The sequence below is a fragment of the Etheostoma cragini genome, chromosome 11 (genome assembly GCF_013103735.1).
Source record: "Etheostoma cragini isolate CJK2018 chromosome 11, CSU_Ecrag_1.0, whole genome shotgun sequence".
Taxonomy (NCBI): Eukaryota; Metazoa; Chordata; class Actinopteri; order Perciformes; family Percidae; genus Etheostoma; species Etheostoma cragini.
Window position 1 is genome coordinate 12,095,021 of NC_048417.1, and position 25,132 is coordinate 12,120,152.

Genomic DNA, 25,132 nt, shown 5'->3' on the forward strand with positions numbered 1-25,132 from the left:
CTGGAAAAGGTTTTCCATTTTCCCACACAGAGGATGCAACACTCACGGCCATTTTAGCTATAGTGCACATTCCTTAAAATCGGGGCAAAGGTCAATGTACAAACATGGTTAACTGAGTGAATTAATGACTTCTCAGTTGACTATATTGTTTACGTGTAAATTACATCAAGTTGATATGCCTAATTTCAAGAAGATGTAGAAGGCAGTGTTTTACTTTGACCTTGTCAATGGAAAAAATCCATAAGAGACTCAATCCCTGCTCCTGAGAAAAAGATCTGCACTGAAAACATGTTTTGCTCAGAAAAGCGGATTACATACAAGAGGACTTTGAGATCTAATTGTTTCCTTTGCAGCCGGCCCCCGATGTAGGTTTCAAAACAAGTCCTGATGGTGAACACATGGCGTTGCTGTGGTGACCCACAACTCTGGTCACATTTTTCCTACAGCCCCGAGGACTCTCTTTGTTGACCATAACGTTTCCTGACTGCTGTCTGAAAATGCATACATCCCAGAGGACGTCCAGCGTTAACTTCTCCCAACTTTCCTATTGTGAGAGCTGTCAGATTTGATTGATGTGGAATATATGGTGTGTGTCTGTATGTGTTTTCCAATGAGTCGCAGAGAGATAGAGGGATTGAGTTTGAAACAAAAGGTGTCCACAGGAGAATATTGAGGAAAAAGTTGCTGAAATGGGGGAAGTTTGTCACAGGACATATTTGTCTGTGATCAGGGATTAAGTGTGTTTAAGTTCAGAGTCCCATAAGGCAACAATCTCCCAGCCACAACATGAAACACAATATCTCAGGTTTATTCTACTCATCTTGATCTTTGTTCCCCTCATTTGTCCTCGTTCTATGCATGTGCTGTGGCTGATGATAACAGTCGCCAGATGGCAACACAAGGCCAATGTCTAACTGCCTTAACACACACAAGGTCATACCAATACTCAAAACTGGATGTCTGTACTGTCAGTAGCGAAATGAAATTAACCCTTTTATCGCTGTAAGATGGATAAGGTCATGACGACAAAATCAAGGTCACTGACTGACATTCTTGTTGTCTGGGATATATTATGACAATCAAAATGATATATATTGTTAGAATTATATACACACACCTGTACACACCTGTCCAATAAATTGACAGTTCTCTTAGCCCCCACGACCATTATTTATTGTTGCTACGCCTGTCAATCTTTCCGTTCTCGCACAGCACCTATAAAGATTTAAATGTTAACTTGCAATTCTTAGTAACTGTCAAAACAATAAGTTCTTCATTTTAGACGAAGGTAGACAAAAGCAGCTTTTCATTTCTTACTGCCTATTTTGCCGGCTGAAATGACTGATGCTAGCAAATTTAACCAACTAGCTCATTAAAATAAAGTTAACCTTTTCAGGTGGTTGCAAATACAGTCTGACTTTTTAGTAGTTGTCTCAATTATGCAATTGATGGCTTCATCCTTAATACTATGCTAAACAACTGAGGCCAAAGCTGCATGTCAGCATCCTCACAAGAAGATCTCACTGACCTCACTGTTCTTGTATTGTTGTGCAGAGCTAGTTAGTACTACATAGGTATTAGAAGTATGATAAGGAAAAATGTTACATCAGGCTTTTATTTAATTCTAACATAACCCTGGTAGGCTAGCTTAAATGCTTGAAAAAAAGGATGTTAGATTTATGCTTCACTGTTTGTATTTTCAAACAGTATGTTATACTTTTAACAAGAAAAAGCTCACTGTGTTTGATGAACATATTGCTATCTCAGGTAACGCTGGAGTTACTGGATTGTGAACTTCCCCTAATCTAATAAAGAGCAGGACAGAGCTGCCAACAGTAACTTGTAACACAGTGGGAAATACTACACAGTGTTTAATGTAACCTGTAACCCCACAAAATGCAGTTAGCTAATAAAATGCTTCTTGGCCTGGGAGGTAACACTTCATTAAATTGGCAATGTATCTATGCTCACAGGGTCCTATGTGCCCCAGCTCAATGTCCTCTTTATCTGACACATTAGGGACAACTTTCAAATAGTTTTATTTTCTCAGCAATGTTTTTCCCCTTGGTCGAATGTTCAATATATGTTTCCCTTGAAATCACCCACAGCATATAGCCTACCGATGTTATACTCCTTGAAACTTACACCCTCAAATTTGTGGGCAAGACCGTTTTCTTTACTTTTGACATTGATATCGCCACATGAGCTGAACAGAATATTACCATTCAAAATGAATTTGAAGCATCCATTTCCCTTCTTTGGGTTGTAATTTGAACTGTGAAGACAGCCCTTACACATCACTTCCAATCTGAGTTTATATCAAGAAACACACATGCTCTGAGAAAATAGAATCCTGGGAAAATAGAGATGTCCTGCATTGTATATGTGTCTGTCTTCCTGTTTGTTATCCTTTAAGTGAGGTTGGTCTTTCTGTAGTAACACGCACGCACGCATGCACGCACGCATGCACGCACGCACACACACACACAAATTATCTCCACAGCTCTATTGATCGTTTTAGAATCTTTCAGCTCATTGTTTTGGTTTATAATATATAATTGTATAATTCATAATTGAATTTGGACGTATATGAGCAAAACTACTATTATAACTAATACTATTAAACATACTTATGTGCATGTGTTTTCATATGAGTTGGTTGAAACAAATGTTAATGATGCACTAAAAGGTAACTGTTTGCAAAGATTTCAAAAGGTCATAATACGTCAATAATTATGTTTTATTTATTTATTTTTTAAGTACTTGAGCTAAAGCCAAGTTTTGTTTTAGTTATTATTCCTTTTTTTCTTTACTCATTAATCTGTGTCAAACATACATATAGTTCGGAAGAGTAGGGAAAACACACAAACCGCATGAGGAATGTGTGGAGATTTAATAGGCTAGTTAAGATTTTGTGTTTCTTCTAAGCATGCCTTCAAAGCCTCACTGAGTTTTAACAGGTCCACACAGTGGCTAATATCCGTAAAATCATCAACGAGCTACCAATGCAAGATCTTTTTCCGCTTTTGCCTGATACATTGTGTATTAACATACACAAACAGCTGATTACTGTCTGTATGTCTAAGAGTCACCCCTGATATTTACTACCGCTTCAGAATTTTATTTTCACATAAGAAAAACCAGCCTGTGATGCCCGCTGAATTCCTCTTAATAAAATCCTCCCGTCCAGGAGTATTAGTGATAGCAGTAGGCAGTTGCTTTCATCTCCTCCCTTCCACACATACACACACACACACACACACACACACAAACACACAGAGTTTTCATCATTGCTACACATTTGGAAGTTATTTCCCAATAGGCTCAGGGTCAAGGGAGAGGGACAACAGGGATGGGTGAGGCTCCTGATTGCAGGTTTGAATTGAGGGGCTTCCAGAATGAAAACTGCCATTGTGCATCATGTCTTCTGCTGATTTGTGAAGCTACAACAAGCCTCTAGTACAAACCAGCATGCTGTAGTGCAAGTGAATCCGTTCACTAACTTATCTCTTTTCCTATACTGACAGACAATTAGTTTGTATCAGCAGATATGGATCCAGTTTCATTGCGTCACAGATATGTAGCTCTAATCAAAAGAGTACAACCTGATTTAAGTTCAAGACTTAGAAAGAGTTTATTTTATACACCCAATGATTCATATTGAGACAGTTTTCAGGCCAAATGGCCTCAAATCTTTTCAGGTAAAATAGATGCAACAGATGAAAAAAGATGAAACAGATCTCCAAGTTAAAAAAAAATTCAATGACTAAGAACCCTGTTTTTGCTTGCTTCATGTTCATCAACTGTCATGTATTTGTGAGTTTTATGATTTGCTTTGAAAAAGTTTTATATGCCGAGGGGTTGTAAAATTCCATCAAGGCCTAAAGGTTATGATCCTCTAAACAAAGCGTGAAGCTGAAAACCACCAGTACACAACTTCCACCCTCTGGTAAAAATATATTCAAAGGAGTTTTTGATCTTTGCCAAACCTACAGCATTCCTCTCTGTGCCGTTATCCTGAGCAGACAGGAAAGTAGATGACAGTCATGGGAACTGGATTCAGAAGGTATGGACTTGTTTTTATGGAACACAGAGATCTTTGCCAGGGATAGATGCAGACAAACACACTGACAATCTTGTTCCCAGGAAAACAGAGAGTGTCTATATTTAAAAAAGATCAGTGGACTGTCATTGTGCTCAGCTTCCCGAAATGTGTGTCATTTCCTGTTCCACATCAGCTGTGGTGGCTTTTCCCATGGTGGAAAGGACAGCATCTCTCCATCTGCATGTTGTCTATAATGGTTGCCCGGCCATGTCATCTGTCTATGTCCGTTTCCCTCTGGATGTTTTTTTTATCTCTCCATGTCCACTGCATAGGATGAGGCAAGACAGTGAGCTCATGCAGATGGTAGCTACTGTTCTCTATAGTCAAAGTTTCTGTTTCCTCTATAAAACCCGGGACCCCTCCCAGTTTCTGAGAACAGAAGAGGAGAAAACTCCCAGCACAAAAGAAAGTATTGATTTGCTAAACATGTTTTCTGGTGAGAGGTTTCTCATGCTATAGAGACCAAGTAAACTGCTTTGTTTTACAGCACCACCTACGGTAAAACACAGGACTTGGGATTGTATCCCTTTATTTGACCCCACTTTACTTTCTCTGTAGAGATGCCAACTCTGTTGTGAGATTACGATTGTACCTATGTCTTGTGAACAAAGATGTTTTGTGTGCCTTAATAATATTCTCATTACTCAATTTTGGGGTTGCTTGTTTTTCCTTTTAATGACATGTTTAAGCAATACAATCCACTTATGATGCAAAACAACAATGAGGACTTTTAGAAGGGCTGTGGGGAGCTTTATATTTTTCCCGCCTGCCAGCAATACGCTCTCTGCCAGGGGAGTGGGTGGTGAGGCTGGAGAGTCCGCTTGCCAACTCTCTGCCCCCCCAAAGCAGAAACCTCATGAAATTAATATATTCACCCCCACCAAACAATCAGTTTCATTCTTTCACTCTCTCTCTCTCAGGCTCTCTGTGTCTGTCTCTCATCTCTGTCCAGATTTATATCCATCTTCACGCTCAACATCTTAATTTCTCTATCATTACATGCAAAAGCATGGGAACACCAGTATTCATTCATGAAGTAGCTCATATTACTTTCCACAGAAACCTAAACCATTTCCCTTTTCTTTCGGCTTTGCTCACATCTTATAATTTTATGTTGAATGAGAGAAAAACGTTTTTGGAATAATTTGTTCTTAACTGATTGTTTGGCTACTACAAGCTGTAAACACAATATTGACAAATTAAAACTTATGGCAACAATGTTAAACAAGTGCCCATTCACTCATCCAACAGGCATAGTGTAGAGCAATTAGTATTTCTTTACATCAGAGTCCAATATTGACTCTCATTAAAGGGATATGCCACCTTTTGTTGAAATAGGGCTTATCGTGGTCACTCCTCGCTGATAGGTGGACCAGTGCATTTTTTTTTCTTACTGCATGTAATTTGGTGTTTTTTGTTTTGTTTACATTTTTCATATATAGTATAAATTCATAACAATAGTTATGAGTTATGTTTGTTGGCTCACTTTTACTCACAACATACTAACCAGCAACATAGGATTCCTTTCACTACGCTAAGCTAACTAGCGGCAGCAGCTAGCAGGGGAGCTAGGGGAGACTGTGATAAGCCCTATTTCAACAAACGGTGGCGTATCCCTTTAAGACTCTCAATTGATCCCCACCAAATTCTGAGGGAAATACCTAGTTCTTTAGTTGCTTAATGTTCAATCAATACCTACTTGATAGTTAATTTCTGTCAAGTTTTGAGCAATGGTTCAGTAGACCTTTTTAGGAGAAACAGCTACCTGCTGTGGATGAAAATCACACAGATGAGAGAGTGTAACAAACAGTAAAGTTGTGGGCCATAAAACCACAACAATGGGCGGAGAAAAAACTGAAATATTCCATGGAGAAAAGGTAAAAAAAACAACAACAATTGGACACAGTGATAATAATATTCAAATAAAAGAATCTCAATAGCCACACCAGGATGTGTACATGACTATAGCCATCATTTACCCATTAACAACCATAACCTAATCGCCACAGCTGTGTCAGGTCTTAGCCAATCCAGACAGCTGTAAAGGATCACTTTGAACAGTGCTCAATTCCATGACTCTCTTCAGGGAAAATATTTGGATGGAAAAAAGATGGACGTAAAGCTAGAGAGACCAGAGGGAAGAATACATCTGTGAAAATCCATCATGGTTTCCATTGTTTTTGCAAACAAGCAAATCAGTTCCCTACACATGTAAGGGAAGGCTAAACATTTAGTTGTATCAAGACTCTTGAAATTTATAGCTTGAACATGCATGCAGAAACAACAAGCGACAGACCAAAACAAGATAATTTATAATGTCTGGTTCCTCAAAAAGCAGACTCTTATCTGTCAGTAATAAATGGTTTAAGTGCCAAATCAGTGTCTGTGAGAAATGTTACAGTTCATCTTAGGCAGGCCAGATGTATGAAGGACGTAGGGCCCGTGAAGAGATTATGTCTTCTATTTCCTCTTGTTTTCATAAACATAAGTGCAAACAATGCCAATGTTTGAATGCATACAGAAAGCTCCTCACTCTCTCTTGGCACTGCCATTATCACTTCGTCACTGAATGTTCTAAATTATTTCCTTTGCATCAAGCTGATACAGAAAAACAATAAGTTAAGGGCAGGAGGGTGGCGGATGTCTTTTTCATCCTTCAGATGTGGAATGTGGAACTTCCTCTCCCAAGGCCTCCTTACCGGGTTTCCTGTACCCACAGGGAGCGTGCGGGTCAAAGGTCAGACCTGCTGTAAATTCTCAGTGCATGCCAGAGTACAGTTGTTAGACCATTCCTTTCTTCACCTCCGTATTTTTTTTTAACCAGCATTAACTTTGTTAACTAGCACCTTCGTTAACTAGCCAGTTTGGGAAGGATTGAGATTTCTCTTAGCACAGCTACCAGAAGACTTACACCTTAAACACACATTGCCCACGTCACAACTACGTCATCAAGCTCAGTTGGAGGCTGTGCAGTAACGCCTAGCCTTCACCGGAAAAGTGCTTCTAATATCCTTCAATGGCCTCTGTCCAGAACAACCGGATCTGTTGGTCCACTTCATCAACTGTCTATGCAAATATCACGTGTTGGCATACTGTACATAAAGTGCATACGTAACATTGCTATGCTACGTACGGGTGACTTTTGTATTCACCAAATAGACAGGAAATTAAAAATATGGATACTGAAACACATTTCAGATAGATCTTAAGAACAAATCTAAAAACGAACATCTATCTGTCCGCTTTTTTTGTTTATTTCTTTAAACCTACTGCAATTCTGTTCAGATGTTCTTCCCTGCTCAGCCATCAGGAACCGGACAGTATTGCAGGCATGCTTGGTGTGTAGCTCAGATTTTGGATTTTAGATTTTTCACTGTCCCTTGTCCTCCTCCTGGGAGATCCCTATTCCCCCCTCCTCTGGCTTTCAGGTTAACATCTTTCTCCAGCCTGACTCCTCCTACCCTCCCACTACCCCACCTGTAACCTCTGTGTGCCATACTGCTGACCAGGTGAGAAGACAGCTAACCAGACTCTACTCTAATAAGGCTGCAGGCCCTGATGGTGTACGTCTTGGGGTGCTCAAAGCCTGTGCCCCCCAGCTATATGGAGTCCTTCACCATGTGTGGACATGGTGGAGGACTACAAATACCTGGGAGTGCATTTGGAACTTAAACTGGACTGGGCCAAGAACACTCAAGCCCTCTACAGGAAGGGCAAAAGCCGTCTCTATTTTCTGAGGAGGCTGCTGTCCTTCAACATCTGCAAGACGATGCTGAGAATGTTTTATGAGTCTCTGGTGGCCAGAACTATCCTGTTTACTTGCATGCTGGGGCAGCAGGCTGAGGGTAACGGACGCCAACAGACTCAACAAACTGATCCGGGAGGCCAGCGACGTTGTGGGGGTAGAGCAGGACTCTCTGTCGGTGGTGTCAGAGAGGAGGATGCTGACCAAACTACATGCCATCGTGGACAATGTCTCGCACCCACTTCATGACTTGCTGCTCAATCACAGGAGCACTTTTAATGAAAGACTCATTCTCCCAAAATGCACCACACAGCCACACAGGAAGTCATTCCTGCCTGTGGCCATCAAACTTTATAACTCCTCCCTCTAAGTGTCTGACACACAGACACTTAGTGAGGTTAAAACTGGACAATAATTTCTGTTTTGTACAATAACACTGGCTTGAAATGTGTGCAATACTCTACTGCTACCATTGTTCCTATTATTATTATCATTTTTATTATTATTATTATTATTATTAATGTTCACCATTATAACTCCTTAATTATGCAATTACCATATCATAACATTCCTTTAACTATGTAAATAACGTACATGTCCACACTCCTTATAATTCTTTATTTAGATTTCTACTTGATGTTTATACTATTTGTGCAACTGCAACACAGAATTTCCCTTTGGGGATTCTGATTCTGATTTTGATGTTTTATCCTTGATAATAAATAATTTGCCAAACAGATTGGCCCTTTACTCCTAATAATGTCTGGCCAATTGTTGTGGAGAGTAGGCGTCGGCTGTCTGATTCTGAAAGTTGCTAAACTTAACGGATGTGGAACCCCCAATCCAACAATCAGAAAGCTATCTGAGGATCTGAAGTATAAAGCAGCCTTTAGTCATGCAGAACGCCATCACTCATTCTAAGCTTGTTATCTCAACGTGTTTTGTCTATGACTGTCTCTTAAATTCAAATCCCTGTCTTTCATTCGTGTCCCTGTTGGGTCTCCCACATTCCAGACACTCCTTCCACTCTGACCCCCTCTTTATGGGTTAATGGTGTGAATTTCAGCACTTAAACTGTACTGAAGTGTGATAAGTATTTCTAACTAATGAGTTTCAGCAGCAGAGTCTTTCAAATTGCTGAATGCCCACGACAGACTCATACATTCACGTGAGCTTACATATTTTCATTGCATTGCTGTAATACTTTAATTTCCTACAAGTAGGCACTTGAACATGATTTCACATGATGCTGCTATGAGCATTGTTGGTAGTTAATCTAATAAAAGCAAGACTGATGCTCTCATATAATCTATACTTTCCTTAACAAATCCCATGAAAAAAACAACAACAGCAACAGTGTAAGACCCTCTCAATCAGGGATTCTCAAAGAGGGCTGAGGGGACCCTCAGGGGTCCTTGGCACTCTGCCAGGGGGTCCGTGAAACGTTTTCAGATACATTCCTCATTATCATGATATGAAACATCTCAAAATCTGTAATAATTTATTGATTACTTTCTAATCTCACAAATCTAATTGAATTTATAATCTGCAAATATGTTTAATACACTATAGAAGTGTAAAGCAAATACGCTATGTGAAATTATTCCAAGGAACATAGGTCTCTAGTGTACTCTCTATCTTGAGACCTTGGCTGACACAAGATTGAGAAACTCTGTTCTAAATAGACTTTACAACACGGTATGTGGCCCCAAGCCAATTGGTCTCAAGAGAAACTAAAAAAAATAGTCACAAACATAGTTTAATTTCAACTAATTTAATTTAATTTTTTTGTAGAAAAAGGCTGCTTAATTTCCTTAGTCATCATGGGACTGTTTTTTTTTTTTTTTAACATTGCTCAGACATGAATAAATAGTCAGCTGTGCATTAAGGAACATTTGGTGCACTTCTGAGTATTTACAGTAACAATGCTGTCTTTTTATGGGATTTGTTGACATAGTGAAAAACAGCAACCTTATTTTGGTAAAAGAGAATGTGGGTCCAGTTTACATATATAGCAATGGGAAACAGGGAGAAGTTATAAAGTATAAGCTATAAGGGACTATCATAGGAGCTAGTTAGGAGGAAGGCATGGTCGCTGCTGCACTTTCAAAAACCAAGTTATTGAAATTACAATTTCCAGAGGCATTTAGAAAGCATCATATGTGATCATGACGTTGTTTGTTTGGTAGAGCTGGTTAACACATAGATTAAGAAAGAGAGAGAGAGAGGGTTGTTTTCAAAGCTGAAACAGTAGTAACCATATGGGACTTACCCTGGCACCCTTCTCTGGGAAACATTGACAGCCTCCGCTGCAGTCTCTTCCTCCACATGGGCCACTGTCCTTCTTCCCACCCTGTGAGACACAAAACAGACAAGATTATGGCTATTGGAGCTCACATTATAGATGGCAAATATACAAGAAACTGCTACATTTTTCTGTCAACTTCATTTACATAAACACAGTAGAGATATACTGTATGCTCATGTGTTGTTGCTTACTTTCCTCTTTGTGCATTCAATGGGATACAGTGTGGGGTAAATTGTGTTTACCGTAGGTGTGACCGGCTGTGTTTGTGTACACTGTGGTTTGTGAATACACTTGTTTATGTGTGGAAGATTGTTTTAGTGTTGCCTGCACTGCTGTGGTTATTGGTCTGGTATGCAGAGAGGATGTTTTGGATGTGGTTCGAATGACTCATGATGGACATGCAGACATAATGGATGTTCATGAAAATCCTATTCATCACACGGGCTGGTCCCAGCCACTGACAGGGACAATTGTCTTTAGATGTCTGCATACCAACAAAACCACCCACCATCACAGGCCAATCTGTGTTCGACATGACACTCACACACACACACATGCACACACACACACACACACACAGGGGTCAGTGTGGACATGCCATGATCAAAGAGAGCATTCACACAAAAAGGTTTCCCCAACCCACAGGTCAGAGGTGTCGAGACCCTAAGCTAGCTGAGATAGCTGAATACGTTATTAAGACAGAATGGCATCTTGGAGAACTTTTATGTTTATGTGGTGTTTCAAATAAAAATCACATGCAACATCCAAGTTTGCCTTTCAGATCTTGTGCAACGACCACATTTCTTACTTATCAGAAGCAGAAGCAAAACAATTTGAAGCCTTGACAAACTGTAGACAAAAAACTGTAGACATGAACAAGTGCTCATTTTGTATATGTGTGGGTTAATCAGTGACTGTGTAGCCCATCCAGGGCTGTTTAAATGCATGACTGGAAATGCTGGAAATGCTTTCGCATACTTTATAATTTTCCATTGAACTTTTCACCGAGATTGACCGAGATTAATTAGTAGTAAAACACAGACACATACTGCAAAAAGTCTGCATTAAAATCCAAATTTCTATAGTTTACGAAATGGGTGAAAAGTCCTTTCAATTAGCATGTATGAGTGAACTTTGACTAGACATGTGGAGAGGCTCCATGTAGCTGGTTATGATTTCTCTCTCCCTCTCTTGTATCCGCCTACGTGCTCAACCTACACAGCCATACCATAACAAATGCCTCAATACCCTCCTCTCTCCCTTGTGAAAAGAAAAGAAACAAAATGGCCACTTTATGCCCACAGTGGCAACAAAACGGCAGATACAGGATCAGAATAATACTCACGCCTCACTTTGACAGCAGACCCCAGCAGTCTCTCTTACAATGGCCACATTGAGACTCTCCTCATACACAAAGACTTTCTTTTACTATAGAGACATCGTCATTTAATGATCCCCTATCTCCACAACAAAAAGACCCTCTTCCCCTCCCGTATGGAATGCACAAGGCTGCATTTCTTGGTTAACTACCAGTGGTCTGAGGGGTTCCTTTCAAACCACTGTTTGATGTAGATTAGACATGCTGTGATTGGCATAATTTATTCTGCTTGCTGCATGCTATGTTGGAAGACTCACTCTGTCTACAAGCAGCATTCATTACTTAAATCTTTAATTTTGAAATCATAATTTGAAAGAGGGTATATCTAAAGCAAGCCTTTATCTGGAGGGGGAATACCTTTACAATCTTTTTTTAGTTTCAGGAGTGGAGACAAAAAGGTTGTTAGGCTGTATCTTCTGTTAGGAGAGTCACAGATGACCTTTCTCCACTTTGAGGTGGAAGTCCAAAACACAGACAATAGATTACGTGATCTCTGGACAGACGCACAAAGGAATGGCTCCCAAGAAGGCAATAACACATTATGAAGCTATGCACCATCAATTAAAGTTTATAGGCTCAAAATAGCTGATGGCTGTTTCAGCAGAGGACAATAGGACTGTGCTACAATATCCTGTTTTCTCCACCCACTGTCACAATAACCTTTTCTTTGTTAAAATCACCTTTTCCATTGGTGCACCTTCGATGATAACATGTTGCTGTTTTCATTTTGCAACAGTGCAACAAAGCTTAAAGTACTTGCTGCCTATTAGTCCAACCATTTTCTCTTTCTTTCTTTTCTCTTTCTTAGGGTGCTATCACACTTGTAATTCAGTTCAATTAGTTCCACTCCTGTCCAAAAAAAACACACGCTAGCCTTTTAGTTTGTTCCCTTTTGTGTTCACAGTGACTTATTAGCTTGAAGAGTTATAGAGTTACATGGATCCACATTAGTAAAGGTGAAAGGGTGGATCTGCTACCTAGCAGGTTCATTTGTGGTGTTAACTGACAACAGGCTTACAACATACTACACAACACGACAAGAGAGACAGATGCATCCAGACCGCCAAAAACCACAGTGTGGAGTCCTGCAGACTATAACTATAAATCTGACACCTATGTTAAGCTATAGTGAATACCAGACTGAACACTTCTTCCTTGAGCCAAAGAGACAAGCAAACAGGCAGAAGATACATTGCTATGTGTCTGCTGGTTTGTTTTTTCTGCCTTTGACGCACAGATGATCTGATGTCATCCTGCAGTGTCTTTCATTTTTAAATAAAGTATCTACTAGTATACATGAGAACTCTCTCTAATATTTTTTAACGGTCAGACAACAGGGTATATGATTTGAAACAATGGCCATAAACCTGGTCAGTTCCTAATCTCCGGTTTACGGTGATTGTTCATTTGTGGCTTCTCATTTACAGTAAGCATCCCCAGTGATGATCATATTGTATGTGTTGTGAACTACCTTAAGTTATCATGGGCATCAACTGCAGTCCTCTGCTATACCTCAAGACTGCAATGACATGCATAAACCTAAACTCTTCTTCATATATAAATTAACCTGTGCCTTTGTGTACACCACTCAGACCACACACAAAGTCCAATGAGAAATAAAACACTCCACAGAAGATAGATTAGAAAAATAGACCAAATTTTCCTCTTAGAGCCAACATGGTGTCTCCTGAGCAAAAACAAAAATCATATTCCTCTCTTGCCAAGTTCCCCAGTGTATCTGGAATGTGTATACCAGTTTGTCCATTGCTATGAGCAGAGCTATGAGAAAGAATTAAGTATTACTGTGTAATACAATTAAGTGATGTTTCATCAGGAGTAAATCTACAGTATCATTTCCCTTAAAGCAACACTTAAGCATTTAGGAAAATTAAACCCATAGTACCTTCCTTAAATAAAGGTTTAATAGAATAAGTTAATACAAGATGTAGTTCTGTCTGTAAAAACAGAGCCAGTGAGGTCATATTTGTAAGAAAGATGTCTGTTACTGATATCTCCACGTGTCTATGGCCGCTCTTATGTATGCATATGTGTAGGGACGTACTGTATACTGTATGCAAGCCATTCCGATGTAAAGAATTTTTTCCCCATCTACTTTCTTTTATCAGGGTTTCATTAAATAACTAATTGCACACCATCAAAGCACTGTCTAAAGATAACCCTTGAGTTTAAGTTCTTAGAAGAGTTCAAGGTCCCCAAGCCACAGAGGTCAGATTAATGCCTTTTTTTAAATGTTTTTATTGCCTACCCTGTTTTTTATGGCTGCACTGGTGCCTCAAACCAAATGTCCTTCAATGTACAGTAAATTAAATAAAACCAGCTGTGTCAACAGCACTCTCACGCTCAATTATTCCCTTCCTGCTGATACACATACGTACATACAGTACATTATTGCTATTAATGCTTTTAGAAACACTTATATTGTTCACCCTTTTATTGATGGACAGTGTTACATTTTGTGAGAGATTATTTGCTCCAAGTGAGAATGTTACATGTGAAATTGAACACTATAGTAGGCTATATGGCAATGTTGTTTTCATTACAAAACATTTGCACAATGCACCCCAAACCACTTTTCCATGTTGATAAGAGCATTAAAATGAGAAAAAATTATGGGACAAAAAGAAATCAAGGGACATTTAGAATAGATTAAAATGTGCAATTAATTTCAATTTAGCTATGACATTAATGCAATTAATCATGAAATATCTTTCTGTGATTACATTTTTAGTTTTATTTTTATATTCAGAAAAAAATAATAATGTAAACATAACATTCACGAACAGTTACAAACAACACACTGGGGCTAAGAAACGCGTCCCAGGGCCACAAAATCACACAGAGGAAAAACGGGAGGGAGGCAGACAAAACAACGCATGCAGAAACAGACACACACAAACAGACACACATACAGACACAAGACAAGGGACCAATCAAACACGCGAACAAAAGAAAAAGCTACAACATTGCTTTCAAGGACTCAGCAATTTTCATGTGATGCATTTTCACAGGGGAGATCTATGTCCTATGTATGAAATTATAGCAAAGCTGCTGATGATCTGGATTGCGAGATACTTCTGGAATATTAGACCATACATTATGACAGTTGAGAGCGGGGCCTGGGCAATTGCGTGCCAACGGGGCCAGATATCACCAAGAACTGATAAAGCCTGGATACCATAACATATTTTTTAGGCTGCACAGTAAATAACTTCCGTATAGGATGGATGGGCAAAGGCCTCGGCCAAGGGACACCATGTGCCATGAGTGCCGAACTTAACTGAAGGTAAAAAAAAGGGGAACGTGGCAGACTGAACGCATTTTGTAAGTCACCAAAAATGTCTTTTAGACAATGAACTCCCCCTTGTTCCGTCTGAGGAGCCGTTATCAGCCTCCCACCATCAGGAGTGTTATTCTATTATTTATAGTGTATTATTGAATAAAGGGGAAAAGTGTGCCAGTTACACGCTATATGGCAGTATGTTCCAGCTTATCTCCAAGATTTGATACGATGTGAGATAATGGGGCCTAAAGCGTAGCTGGCACTGTTTGTTTGAAATATTGGCAAAGAGAACATCAAGAAGTGACCAAGGCTCTGTCATAGCACTTTCTAAGGTACGCCAGCAAACAGACACATCTGGGGTAAACCAAGGAAGAAGGGGTCTTAAAACAAAGGACCAGAAATAATGTTTAAAGTTGGAAATTGAAAGGCCACCATCCTCTCTCCTCCTCCGTAGGGTAGCCATTTTAGGTCGCGGCCGCTTGCCTTTCCAGATAAATGCGGATACGGCTGATTGTAACTTACGATGAATCGTATGAATCAACATTGGGAGACCTATCAATTTTTCCACATCTTTCAAAACACTGTTCAGAGGAACAGAAGAGTTATGTTTAATTACGGTTTAAGCAGGGAAATACCTCAATGCCTAAATATTTAAACTGCTTAACAACTGGGATGTTTTCAGCAATGGTTGAGTTGGGGGCAGAATCATTAAATGAAGTAGTACAGATTTTGACCAGTTCATTTTAAGGCCTGATAAGCTTCTATACTCCTCGCATAATGATAGAAGGTGAGGAAGAGACTGATTGGGGTTCTCTAAAAAGACCAACACATTGTCTGTAAATAATGAGAGATGATGCAGTGTACTTTGTGTCTGAAGGATTAGAATACAAAGCTTTGATCATACCAATGAAAGTTTTACCAAAGCCCATCACCTCTAAGACTGAGCGTAAAAATGGCCACTCAAGTCTGTCAAAAGAGAAAGAAGTGACATTGGGGTCTTACTGTCCCCCACCACATTCACAATGTGAAGAAGGTGTCTAATATTGTCTGCTGCAAGTCCTGTTTTTATGAATCCACTTTGGTCAAGGTTCACTACTTTTGACATATGGGACTCCATACGGCGGGCTAGGAGCTTTGCTATGTCAGTGTTAAGTAGGCTTAGAGGGCGATAGCTAGAACACTCTGTAGGATACTTATCTTTTTTCAGGAGTAAGGAAATCAAGGCCGTGTTAACATCCCTTGAGAATTCACCCTTTTCAACAGAGAAGTTAATCATGTCAAGAAGGAAAGGGCCAAGCTGTTCCCAAAAAGTTGCATAAAATTCAGAAGGAATCCTATCAAAGCCTGGTGATTTTCCTTTTTGCATATTCTGTACTGCAGTATTAATTCCCCAATAGAAATTAATATGTCCAAGCTAGCTGATTCCTGTGCTGATAACTGAGGCAAGTAAAGCTGATTTAACCAGCTGTCACAGTGAGATTTATCCAACATAACCTCAGATTCATACAGATTGGAATAACATTTCTGAAAGGATTTATTTATTTCAACAGGGATAGTTCTAATATTTCCATCGGAAGATTTAATAGCGGGAATGTCTGCAAAATAATCACTTGATCTTAATCTCACAGCGAGAAGGTTACTAGGTCTAGCGCCCTGAAAGCAATTGCGCTGTCTTGCTCTATGGATGAGGAATTCAGATTTCTGTATCAGGATGTTGTTTATTTCCTTCTTGACTATATATCATTCTAAAGCTATCTGGTCCGAAACATTTGTTTGTAACAGTGAGTCTAATCTGGTGAACTCAGCTTCAAGGTGTTGCAGCTTCAGTGACTTAGCTTTGTGCGCATTAAAGCAGAAAAGGATGGGATTACCCTAATAAAACCTTTTATCTGGTATTCAGCTCTAAACTGAATAGGTTTAATGAATGATATAGCATTCATTTTTCAGTAAAGGATTATTGAAGTCATCTAACCGCACGTTGAGACAATTGGCCAATTGTTGTCAGATAATGCCATGGAGAGTAACAGCGCTTTATCAATTGAATGAAATAATTGAGGGATGCAAAAAGAAAATCTATTCTGGAAAATGATTTACGTCTACCTGAGAAAAAGGAATAGTCCCTAAAAGTAGGATTAACTGTACGCCAAATATCTAGGCCCCGAGCTGCTGGCCCATGATTTCAGGCCATTTGTAGTCTGATCCTGGCCCCTAGTGGCATTCGCATTCAACCAGTCAATAAAAAATCCAGACCCTTGACTTGTGCTGAATCTATGGTTTGAGAGAAGGCTTGCCGCCGCTTGACTGTGAAGTTGCTGTAATCCAGGGGGGAAGCAAATTTTGACAAGCGGAGATCTCCACTCAGCTTGTAGGATTGCCTGCCTGATTATGTAGCAGAGGACGTTGAAAATCAACATGCAATTAGTAGTGGTGTTCTTCTTTGGGTTATCACTGTAAATTTGATGGGCTCTCATAATCTCAATCTGAACATCTGCTAGATTTGGGAACCACTTAGGCAGTGAATGTGAGAGATACTAATGCTACTAGCATTAGCACCTTCTAGCCCCTCCTTCAGCCCAACGAGGCGGATGTTGCATCTCCGGTTTCTGTCCTTCAGGTCTGCTAGCTTCACCTCCAGCTCTTGTAAAGTGCGACCATGACTGTCAAGAATACTTGCTTTGCTTTCCACGGTGGTTTTCAGGTTGTTCACATCAGCTCTGATAGAGACAAGGCTTGCAGTCAGAGATGCTAACTGAGCACGGATAGCAGTTAGCCTGTTCTGAAATCTGAGAAAAACGTGGCTCGAGGTAGCTTTTCTGTTTCTCCAACAATGCCTCTGCAATGGCGTCCGTATCACCGCGTTGGACTTTGTTCTTGTTTGCCATTCTGCTTCAAGTAACTCTAACGAGCACAAGGTGGTAAAATAATGGAACCATATACAACAACTATTTGACAAATTAGGGCCAGAAGCTAAACCTTAAGACGCAATCTCTGTCCAGCCGATCATGTGACTCCACGATTAAATATTCTATTTGTTGGACAGCACAAACTGTCAGCCAATCAAAGATGAGTATTTTCCATGACTATAATAGAAGTATAATAATTTTCCACACACAGATGTAAGAACAATATTTTGAAGAACTTGTTAAGATAATGAAAATAAGATTTTTTTGGTGTAAGTTTTAGGTAGTTTCCTCGATCAAATACTGTACCACAGTCATACAGAACATGACGTGATGAAGGTTGGTTTGTGTGCATAGTCTGTGGTCAGCCTGAGTCATACAGTGCATACAGTAGGTTTACCACAGACATAACCACTTCCTAACACTTCCTGTCAACCTCTAAAGCAGCCAAAATCAACACTGCATCTCAGCAACGAGAACAGGATGATGTTGGGTATTGAATGACGGCAGAGCACGGAGCCGTCAGGCAGAGGAGCTGTTCTGCAGCCGTTCCGCAGCCTGTGTAAATTACAGTTAAAGAAATAGACCAAAATATCCTGTTGTTCTGGACGGAGACCGATGAAGAAAAATAGAAGCACTTTTCCAGTGATTGCTAGGCTTTACGGTGCAGCCTTCAACTGAGCTTTACAATGTAGTTGTGATGTGTGATTGTTAGTATCCCATGATGCTCTGGGAGACCATTCTGACTTATCAAAAGCTTGTTTTTCAGCTTGTCAACTAATGGAAGGCTGTTCAATCAATGCAGATGACACAAATCATATATGGTGAAGAGGAATCACCCGAGGGCAGAATAGTTTGATATGACCATAAATTCTCAAGATTACCTCAGAGGGTTAAAACAAAAACAGCAATAGAATAAATTAAACAGTAACAGACTCACAGTTTGTGTAATAAAAGAAATAATAGTTCTATTAATAGTTCTATAATTCCATCAAATAATAGAGAAGTATCGATAATGGTCCTTGGATCTACATTACTTCAGTCTGGAAAATGTTATCAATATCAATTCAAATTAACAATCCCCATCCCTAATCCTTATATGGTTTAAACAAATTACAAATGCCAAAAAAAAAGATAAAATCTGAGAAATTGAAGTAAGTATAATTTTAGGTTTACACAAATTAGTGCATAAAACAACCATCACTGGGATCTAGGAAATGCATTGTAAAGCCTCTCCTCTATGAAACTAAATAGCAGACAGAGCATAAAACACACACAGGAGACAGATGGGAGTCCATGATGTTGACTCACAGCTGTGGATTCCACATACCAGATAAATTACTCAAAAAAACATCCCATAATCCGTAGAGATTATTAACAAGCTAAATACATAATTGAGAAATGTGCGTGGCAACCTTGACCTTAAGAAACGATGTGACAGAGACGGACAAATTTTGAGAGGAAGTAAATCTCCTGATTCCACCAGTAAGTTTCCTTATGAAACCATTACTTTTTGTTTGCAGATGTTGTTACAAGAAAAAAAAATGTATCAGTCTTTTTGTCAGACAGATAGTATTTTTACTCTCTGTTGTTTAAACATCCAAACATTCACAGATCAACCTTGATGCCATCAGAAAGACTCTGACCTGATGGAAATGACAAACTGCCTCTTTGAGATGAATCTTTGAGTTTGCCCCCCCGGGTTTGAGGTATCAAATAAACAGAGATCGCAGATTGTTGCGTTGAGCAATGAGTGTTTGATCTGGGAGTGGTGGTGACACAGTTTCTACCCTTCAGTAACTCACCCTATAAGGAGAACAGAAGAAACTGAGGAAAGGGATGTGAAATATGGCTGCTGTAATAACAATAATAAGGTTCTTAACAGAAACCAAATCCTACTACAAGGAAACCTATGGCCATAAATGAGTTAATCTGTGGGCTGTTTGCCAGTGGCTGTTGCTCATCCTTAATTAAGGGATCTGACCTGCAGCCTTTACACAATGACCTTGGCCAAAAATATTTCAGATCCCACTATCCAATATTTATAGATGCAAATTCACTTTTACAACCACTACTTTGTTTTCGTACATTTTCACCATTTTGATTTTAATTGTGTGTCTGTGTTTATACATTTATGTCAGAGAATCTGTCAACTATAAATTGTGCCAAGGTAGCAGCTGCGTTTCTTCATACTAATGATGAGAAAGCACAAACTCGTTGAATTTGAAACACCTGGCCACTCTCAACAAGAAGCTCTGAGAAGGGTTTCTGTACACATCTGTGATTAGAAACATGCTGTGTGATATGTCTTGATGCATATCTGCCCTATATCTCAATGTCAGCAGTGAGACTGATTCTGCACTGGGTGTGCGATACTCCCTTTGCCAGCTGAGAACAATCTCTGTGAAGGATACATTATAAGCATGCCAGCCGGCGTTAACATCCGACTCAAGAAGTAACTTAAATATTAGGAAAGTTTTGTTCATTTAGCTTGTCAGTCCTCTACTTCTTTTGTCCAGACAGATATAACTAAACTACACTATTGGATGGATTGCCATAACATTTGGTACAGACATTTATGTTCCCCACAGGATGAATTGTACTTTAGTGATCCCTTAATTTTTCAACATCAGGTAAAAAATTTTTACCTTATTATTTTGTTCAATATTTTTAGTTTATCCCCAAATACGTGGGAAACTAATTACAGCTGTCTTAGCTGTACTTTGTGTTTATTCCTAATTAGCAAATGTGCATGCTAAAATGCTAATTTAAAATGGTGAACATTGTAACTGCTAAACTCAGCATATCTACCTTGACAAGCCAGACCCAGTTATAATAACACACATTAATCGCTCATGTATTGACCAAGCCAAGCCAAGTCTGTATTTGTCTAGCCCAGCTGATGTCTTGTATAAATGTCTTTGTCCTTATTTACCTGTATTATTGTTTTAGTTGTCCAAATCTGTCTAGTCTATATTGATGTCCTGTACAAATGTCTGTCCCGTGCTGTAACCATGTTCAATGTTTTATGTATCTGCAGAAACGGAACCTGCTAAAAAACAGTTTTTAAACTGAGTCTGGCCCATTAATATTGTAATGTAATGTAATGTTACTTTTAACTTTCCTGTATAAGAAATATTAATGAATGAAAATTACATTTTCTAACGCTAGGGTGCATCTGGATTTCTAAGCTACAGCACATCATTCGGCATTTAGCTCAAAGCACTGCATTACTTAAGTTCAGCCTTACAGAGACGCTAGCATGGCTGTAGACGCTTCTTAAAAAATAATAAAGGTGAAGAAGTTTTTTTTTCCTACTATGTAAAATCAAATTTTGCTAGAAATGTCTCCTAGCTTTTATCCAATCAAGGCAGGGCAGGGTATTTTCTTAGTTTTATGTAAAGTATTATATATACATTAACCATTATGTAATTCAAAGACTTTTAGTTTCGGTTTATGCTATCTGGCCAACAGTAAGACCAGCCCTGCATTCAAGGCCCGTTTCTCACTTTGTACAAAAGAAAAGATCTTGAACATCTTGAATGACTTCATCGCACTGTGAGCAGCCTCACTGCCGCCTCAGTGAATCCCGGATAACTCAAGGTGGAATTTGTAAGGACATTCTTGCTTCGCTGAATAAAAAGAGGAAAAAAGCACGTCTAAATTACCCCTGTGAGTGGGAAGCTATAAATATAAAACTTCAAATGTCTGTGTGTGTCTGTGGGAGCAAGTGAGTAATGCTGGTCATCATTGTTGCTGTCTGGCTCTGTGACTCACAGGTAGGCTGTAAAAAATGTTTCCTTCACAGTAACTAAATAAGTGATACTGATGCAGTAAATTACACGGAAATGGTTGATCCCTATTTTACTTTTTCAACAACCAATTCACATACTTATTTCAAACCGTTTGTATTTTGTCTGTCAGATTGGTTCTTATTTTTCAGCGCAGTGCTAAAATACAAAACTGTAAAAAAACCAGACTAAACCAAAAAGTAACCCAGGCTGTCAAAAAGGGGGAGTTTATACTTTCTGTGCAGCATCAGCTTCCGGCAATAGTTAGACACAGAATTTAGTCAAATAATCAGAACAGTAAAACAAACACATACAGACAAAGCAGTTAGAAACACACACACTCACTCACACAGACACACACACGCAAAAAAGCTCAAATTGCAAAACATCAAATGCAACTAGGTTTGTGTTAGCGTAGTCTTTATTACTGAGTCTTGATGTAACACCAGATGTCCCAAAGGCCTCTATTTTGGTGATTAGGGAATGTCTCGTGCTGGCCATAATGGAACCAACTCAGTCTCACGCCACTTTGTGAAATGGTCACGATATTTTGATTCATTAATTTGTGTACATGTTGCAGTTTTCTTGTTTATTACGTGTACATGTCGCGATTTTCGAACTTGACCATTTCACAAACTACCATGACACTTTGCTGCTCTGGGGGACAGGGAAAATGAAACGCCACACGTGGGATGGTGACGACAACTCACGTGACGACATGATCCATGGTCTATGGGGGACGCAACGGGGAAATGAAATGCCACATGCCGACCACAACAACAGGACAGTTGTGGTTAGGAAAAAAAAATGGGGAAAGGAACAGTCACACGCAGGACACGCAAACAACAACGGGACGGTTGTGGTTAGGAAGAGAATAACAATCCCCGATCTCCGTGGTGAAAGTCCTGTGTTCTTTGACCGATCCGCCACAGCTTTACAATTCTACTCGCTACCGTGATTGTTGCGTGATCACAAAATAGGCTTCCCATTGAAATACATTACTTCAGAATTCGTAGTTGACGTGACATGCACACAAATCAATAGATTAAATAACGTGACCATTCCACAAAATGACATGAAATTGGGCTGAATGGATCTCACAGATGTCATACATGATACTCAGTACAGCACAGCTTACAGAGCAACTCAACATTTCAGTAATGTCTCGATAGATCTGCACTGTATGGTTTCTGTTGCACTTCAAATTGAAATAAAGGAGGAAGAATGGTGAAAGGGACAGGGTCACTCTGCTGAGAGCAGGACAGGATTTTGAAGTAGAACATGAGCTAGCAGATGGACCTGAAATAAGCAGGACAGAGCAGAAAGTCAAACTGTGCTCCTGTGGCTCGGCTCCAGTGTAAACACAGCTCTGGTTTCTGCCCTGGACCTGACACAGCTGGGCCTTCCCTCTCCTTAACTGGCCTCAGGTCACACAGTTTCAACTCCATTTCCCAGTGGGGCACACTTCTAATCAATGCTTCCTGCTACAGTCTGAGCTAAATAGAGATGGGATTAGAATTGTTTCTGTTTTGGATCTTAGTGCTAACAGTCTAATCTGTCAGACCTTGTTATTGTGATGGCCCTGCTGCTCAACCCTTGAATCAGATAATCAATCACATCCAGATGGGATGATCCATTCAGAAAGAACCTGGACACCCGAGAGGCCTGAGAACAGTCATGTTTGTTTTGTATTTCTACTTATGAGAAGACAATGTCCTCAGAAGGAAATCACAATGATGATTTACAAGGATTAGAGTTGAAATGCATAGTCAGGATAAATTTAGTTATTCATGAAATGGACCTAAGCTATAATGATTAGGATGGTAAAATTAGTATGACTTGAGTCCAGACACAGAGAAGATGGACATGGTACAATAGTCAGGAGAAGTGGTTGATGTAAACCTTGATGTTATTTTGTGCTTTAGGCCACAATAACAGAAACATGACTAAAAGTGACAAAAAATAATAACGTAACATTACAATTCACCTTAAAGACCAATGTAAAAACCAAATTATATACCAAATTACATTGCAATGCATCAAAAGGTTGCTGAATTATTATAGACAAAAGTGGTGGTTGACATTTGCCAAAGGAAAAAAGACAAACAAGGGATAAGAGAGAGAGAGAGAGAGAGAAAGAGAGAGAGAGAGAGAGAGAGAGAGACGGAGAGGTAGAAGGAGAAATTGGACATGGTCATGTTATCACAAAGTGCACATTTAACTTTGTTAACATTCTTCACATGACAAGAAATAGTTCAATCTAATCAATTATGCCATAACTGAGATAGAAATGAATGGCCTTTTCTCCAGTCCAGATAAAAATGTTTGTAAAGCCCTACAGTAAGATGAATGAATGGCCATGTTTCTACTGGATGGGATATCAAAGTTGTGACATTATGGAGGGCCTACATACCACAGGAAAGTTCAAGTCTACACATCAGTGCATCACCAAAATAAGGACCAATAAATGAAATTCAAACAAATGACTCTAGAAATGTAATGTATTGTAATGTCATGTGGGCACCTGTTGAACTAAACAGCACATAATCTAACAAGCCCAGATTCCTTTTGTGAGAGTATGTATAGTCTTTGGGTAAACACAGCTGAAACAATCCTTCCATATGAGCTCACTGAGAAAACTCACCTCGTAGGAGAAAAGCTGAGAAAGGAAGAGTGAAAGAGCGGGAGGACAGACGCATTTGCAGATGGATGATGAGCGAGCAAGGGGACAGAAGACAGGGGAGATCGAGACCAGGGGCAGGATGAGGCTATAAAAGGAAGTGAGACTGAAGCCTTGGAGGACTGGGAGGAATATTTCTGCACAGCCTGATTGGACCCCTGTGTCTCTTCATTAATCACTGTGAAATTGAGTGAGGGCCAAGGACAGGGGTGGCTATATATACAGTACATAGGGATTGTCCAGAGACAATGTCCACAATGAATTTACTTCCAAACTTTATTCAACTGACTTATTTAGAGAAGTCAGTTGAAGCTGCTGGACTTTAAAACAATGCTGTGTCCTTCCTAAAAAACTGTTGCATATATACAAAGCTCAATTCTATTACTAGAAGTACTTAAGAAGGTATGTACTGTAAGTACTTCTTAGAACATTTGGTAGGTATACTGTATGGGTGGGCAATATAGATAAAATTCTCTATCACTGTATATGTCATTTTCTATCACAGTATCAATATACATTGTATATTTTGCATGTATCATATATATGATAATTTTAAAATGAACTCTGAACCAGCAAACTTAAAACCTCCAAAATCAAAGCGTTTTTGTCAAACTGACCGAACCCAAAACTGCACACAATCAAGGATGGGCAACATTGCAGGATTTTCACCAATGGCTTGATGCACTAAGATATATTTAAAGGGTAGCTGCTTTAGAGTTGAAATGATTAGTCTTTTAAGCAATCAGACCATCAACTGAAAAACAAAAGACAACTATATGTGGTTTAAGCTACTGGACTTTGGTAGGTGTGCACAGTTACGTTTTTTCCAAAATGGAAGTACGGCATTTATAGGTATTATTTCTATGGACAAAGACACAGAGAGAGTTTGTGTGTGTGTAAGTGTGTGTGTGTGTGTTTGTGTGT

The 25,132-nt window shown here is 39.4% G+C and overlaps 1 protein-coding gene across 2 annotated transcripts in view; it reads right to left on the reverse strand.

Annotated features, from left to right (window-relative positions):
- The window catches only part of col4a2 (collagen, type IV, alpha 2), a 66,377-nt gene that overhangs the window by 31,922 nt on the left and 9,323 nt on the right, over positions 1–25,132 (reverse strand). For both annotated transcript variants that reach the window (XM_034886249.1, XM_034886250.1), the window contains exon 4: positions 10,123–10,203. In XM_034886249.1, coding sequence (XP_034742140.1) covers positions 10,123–10,203 — 81 coding nt within the window. The remainder of the gene's footprint in view (positions 1–10,122; positions 10,204–25,132) is intronic.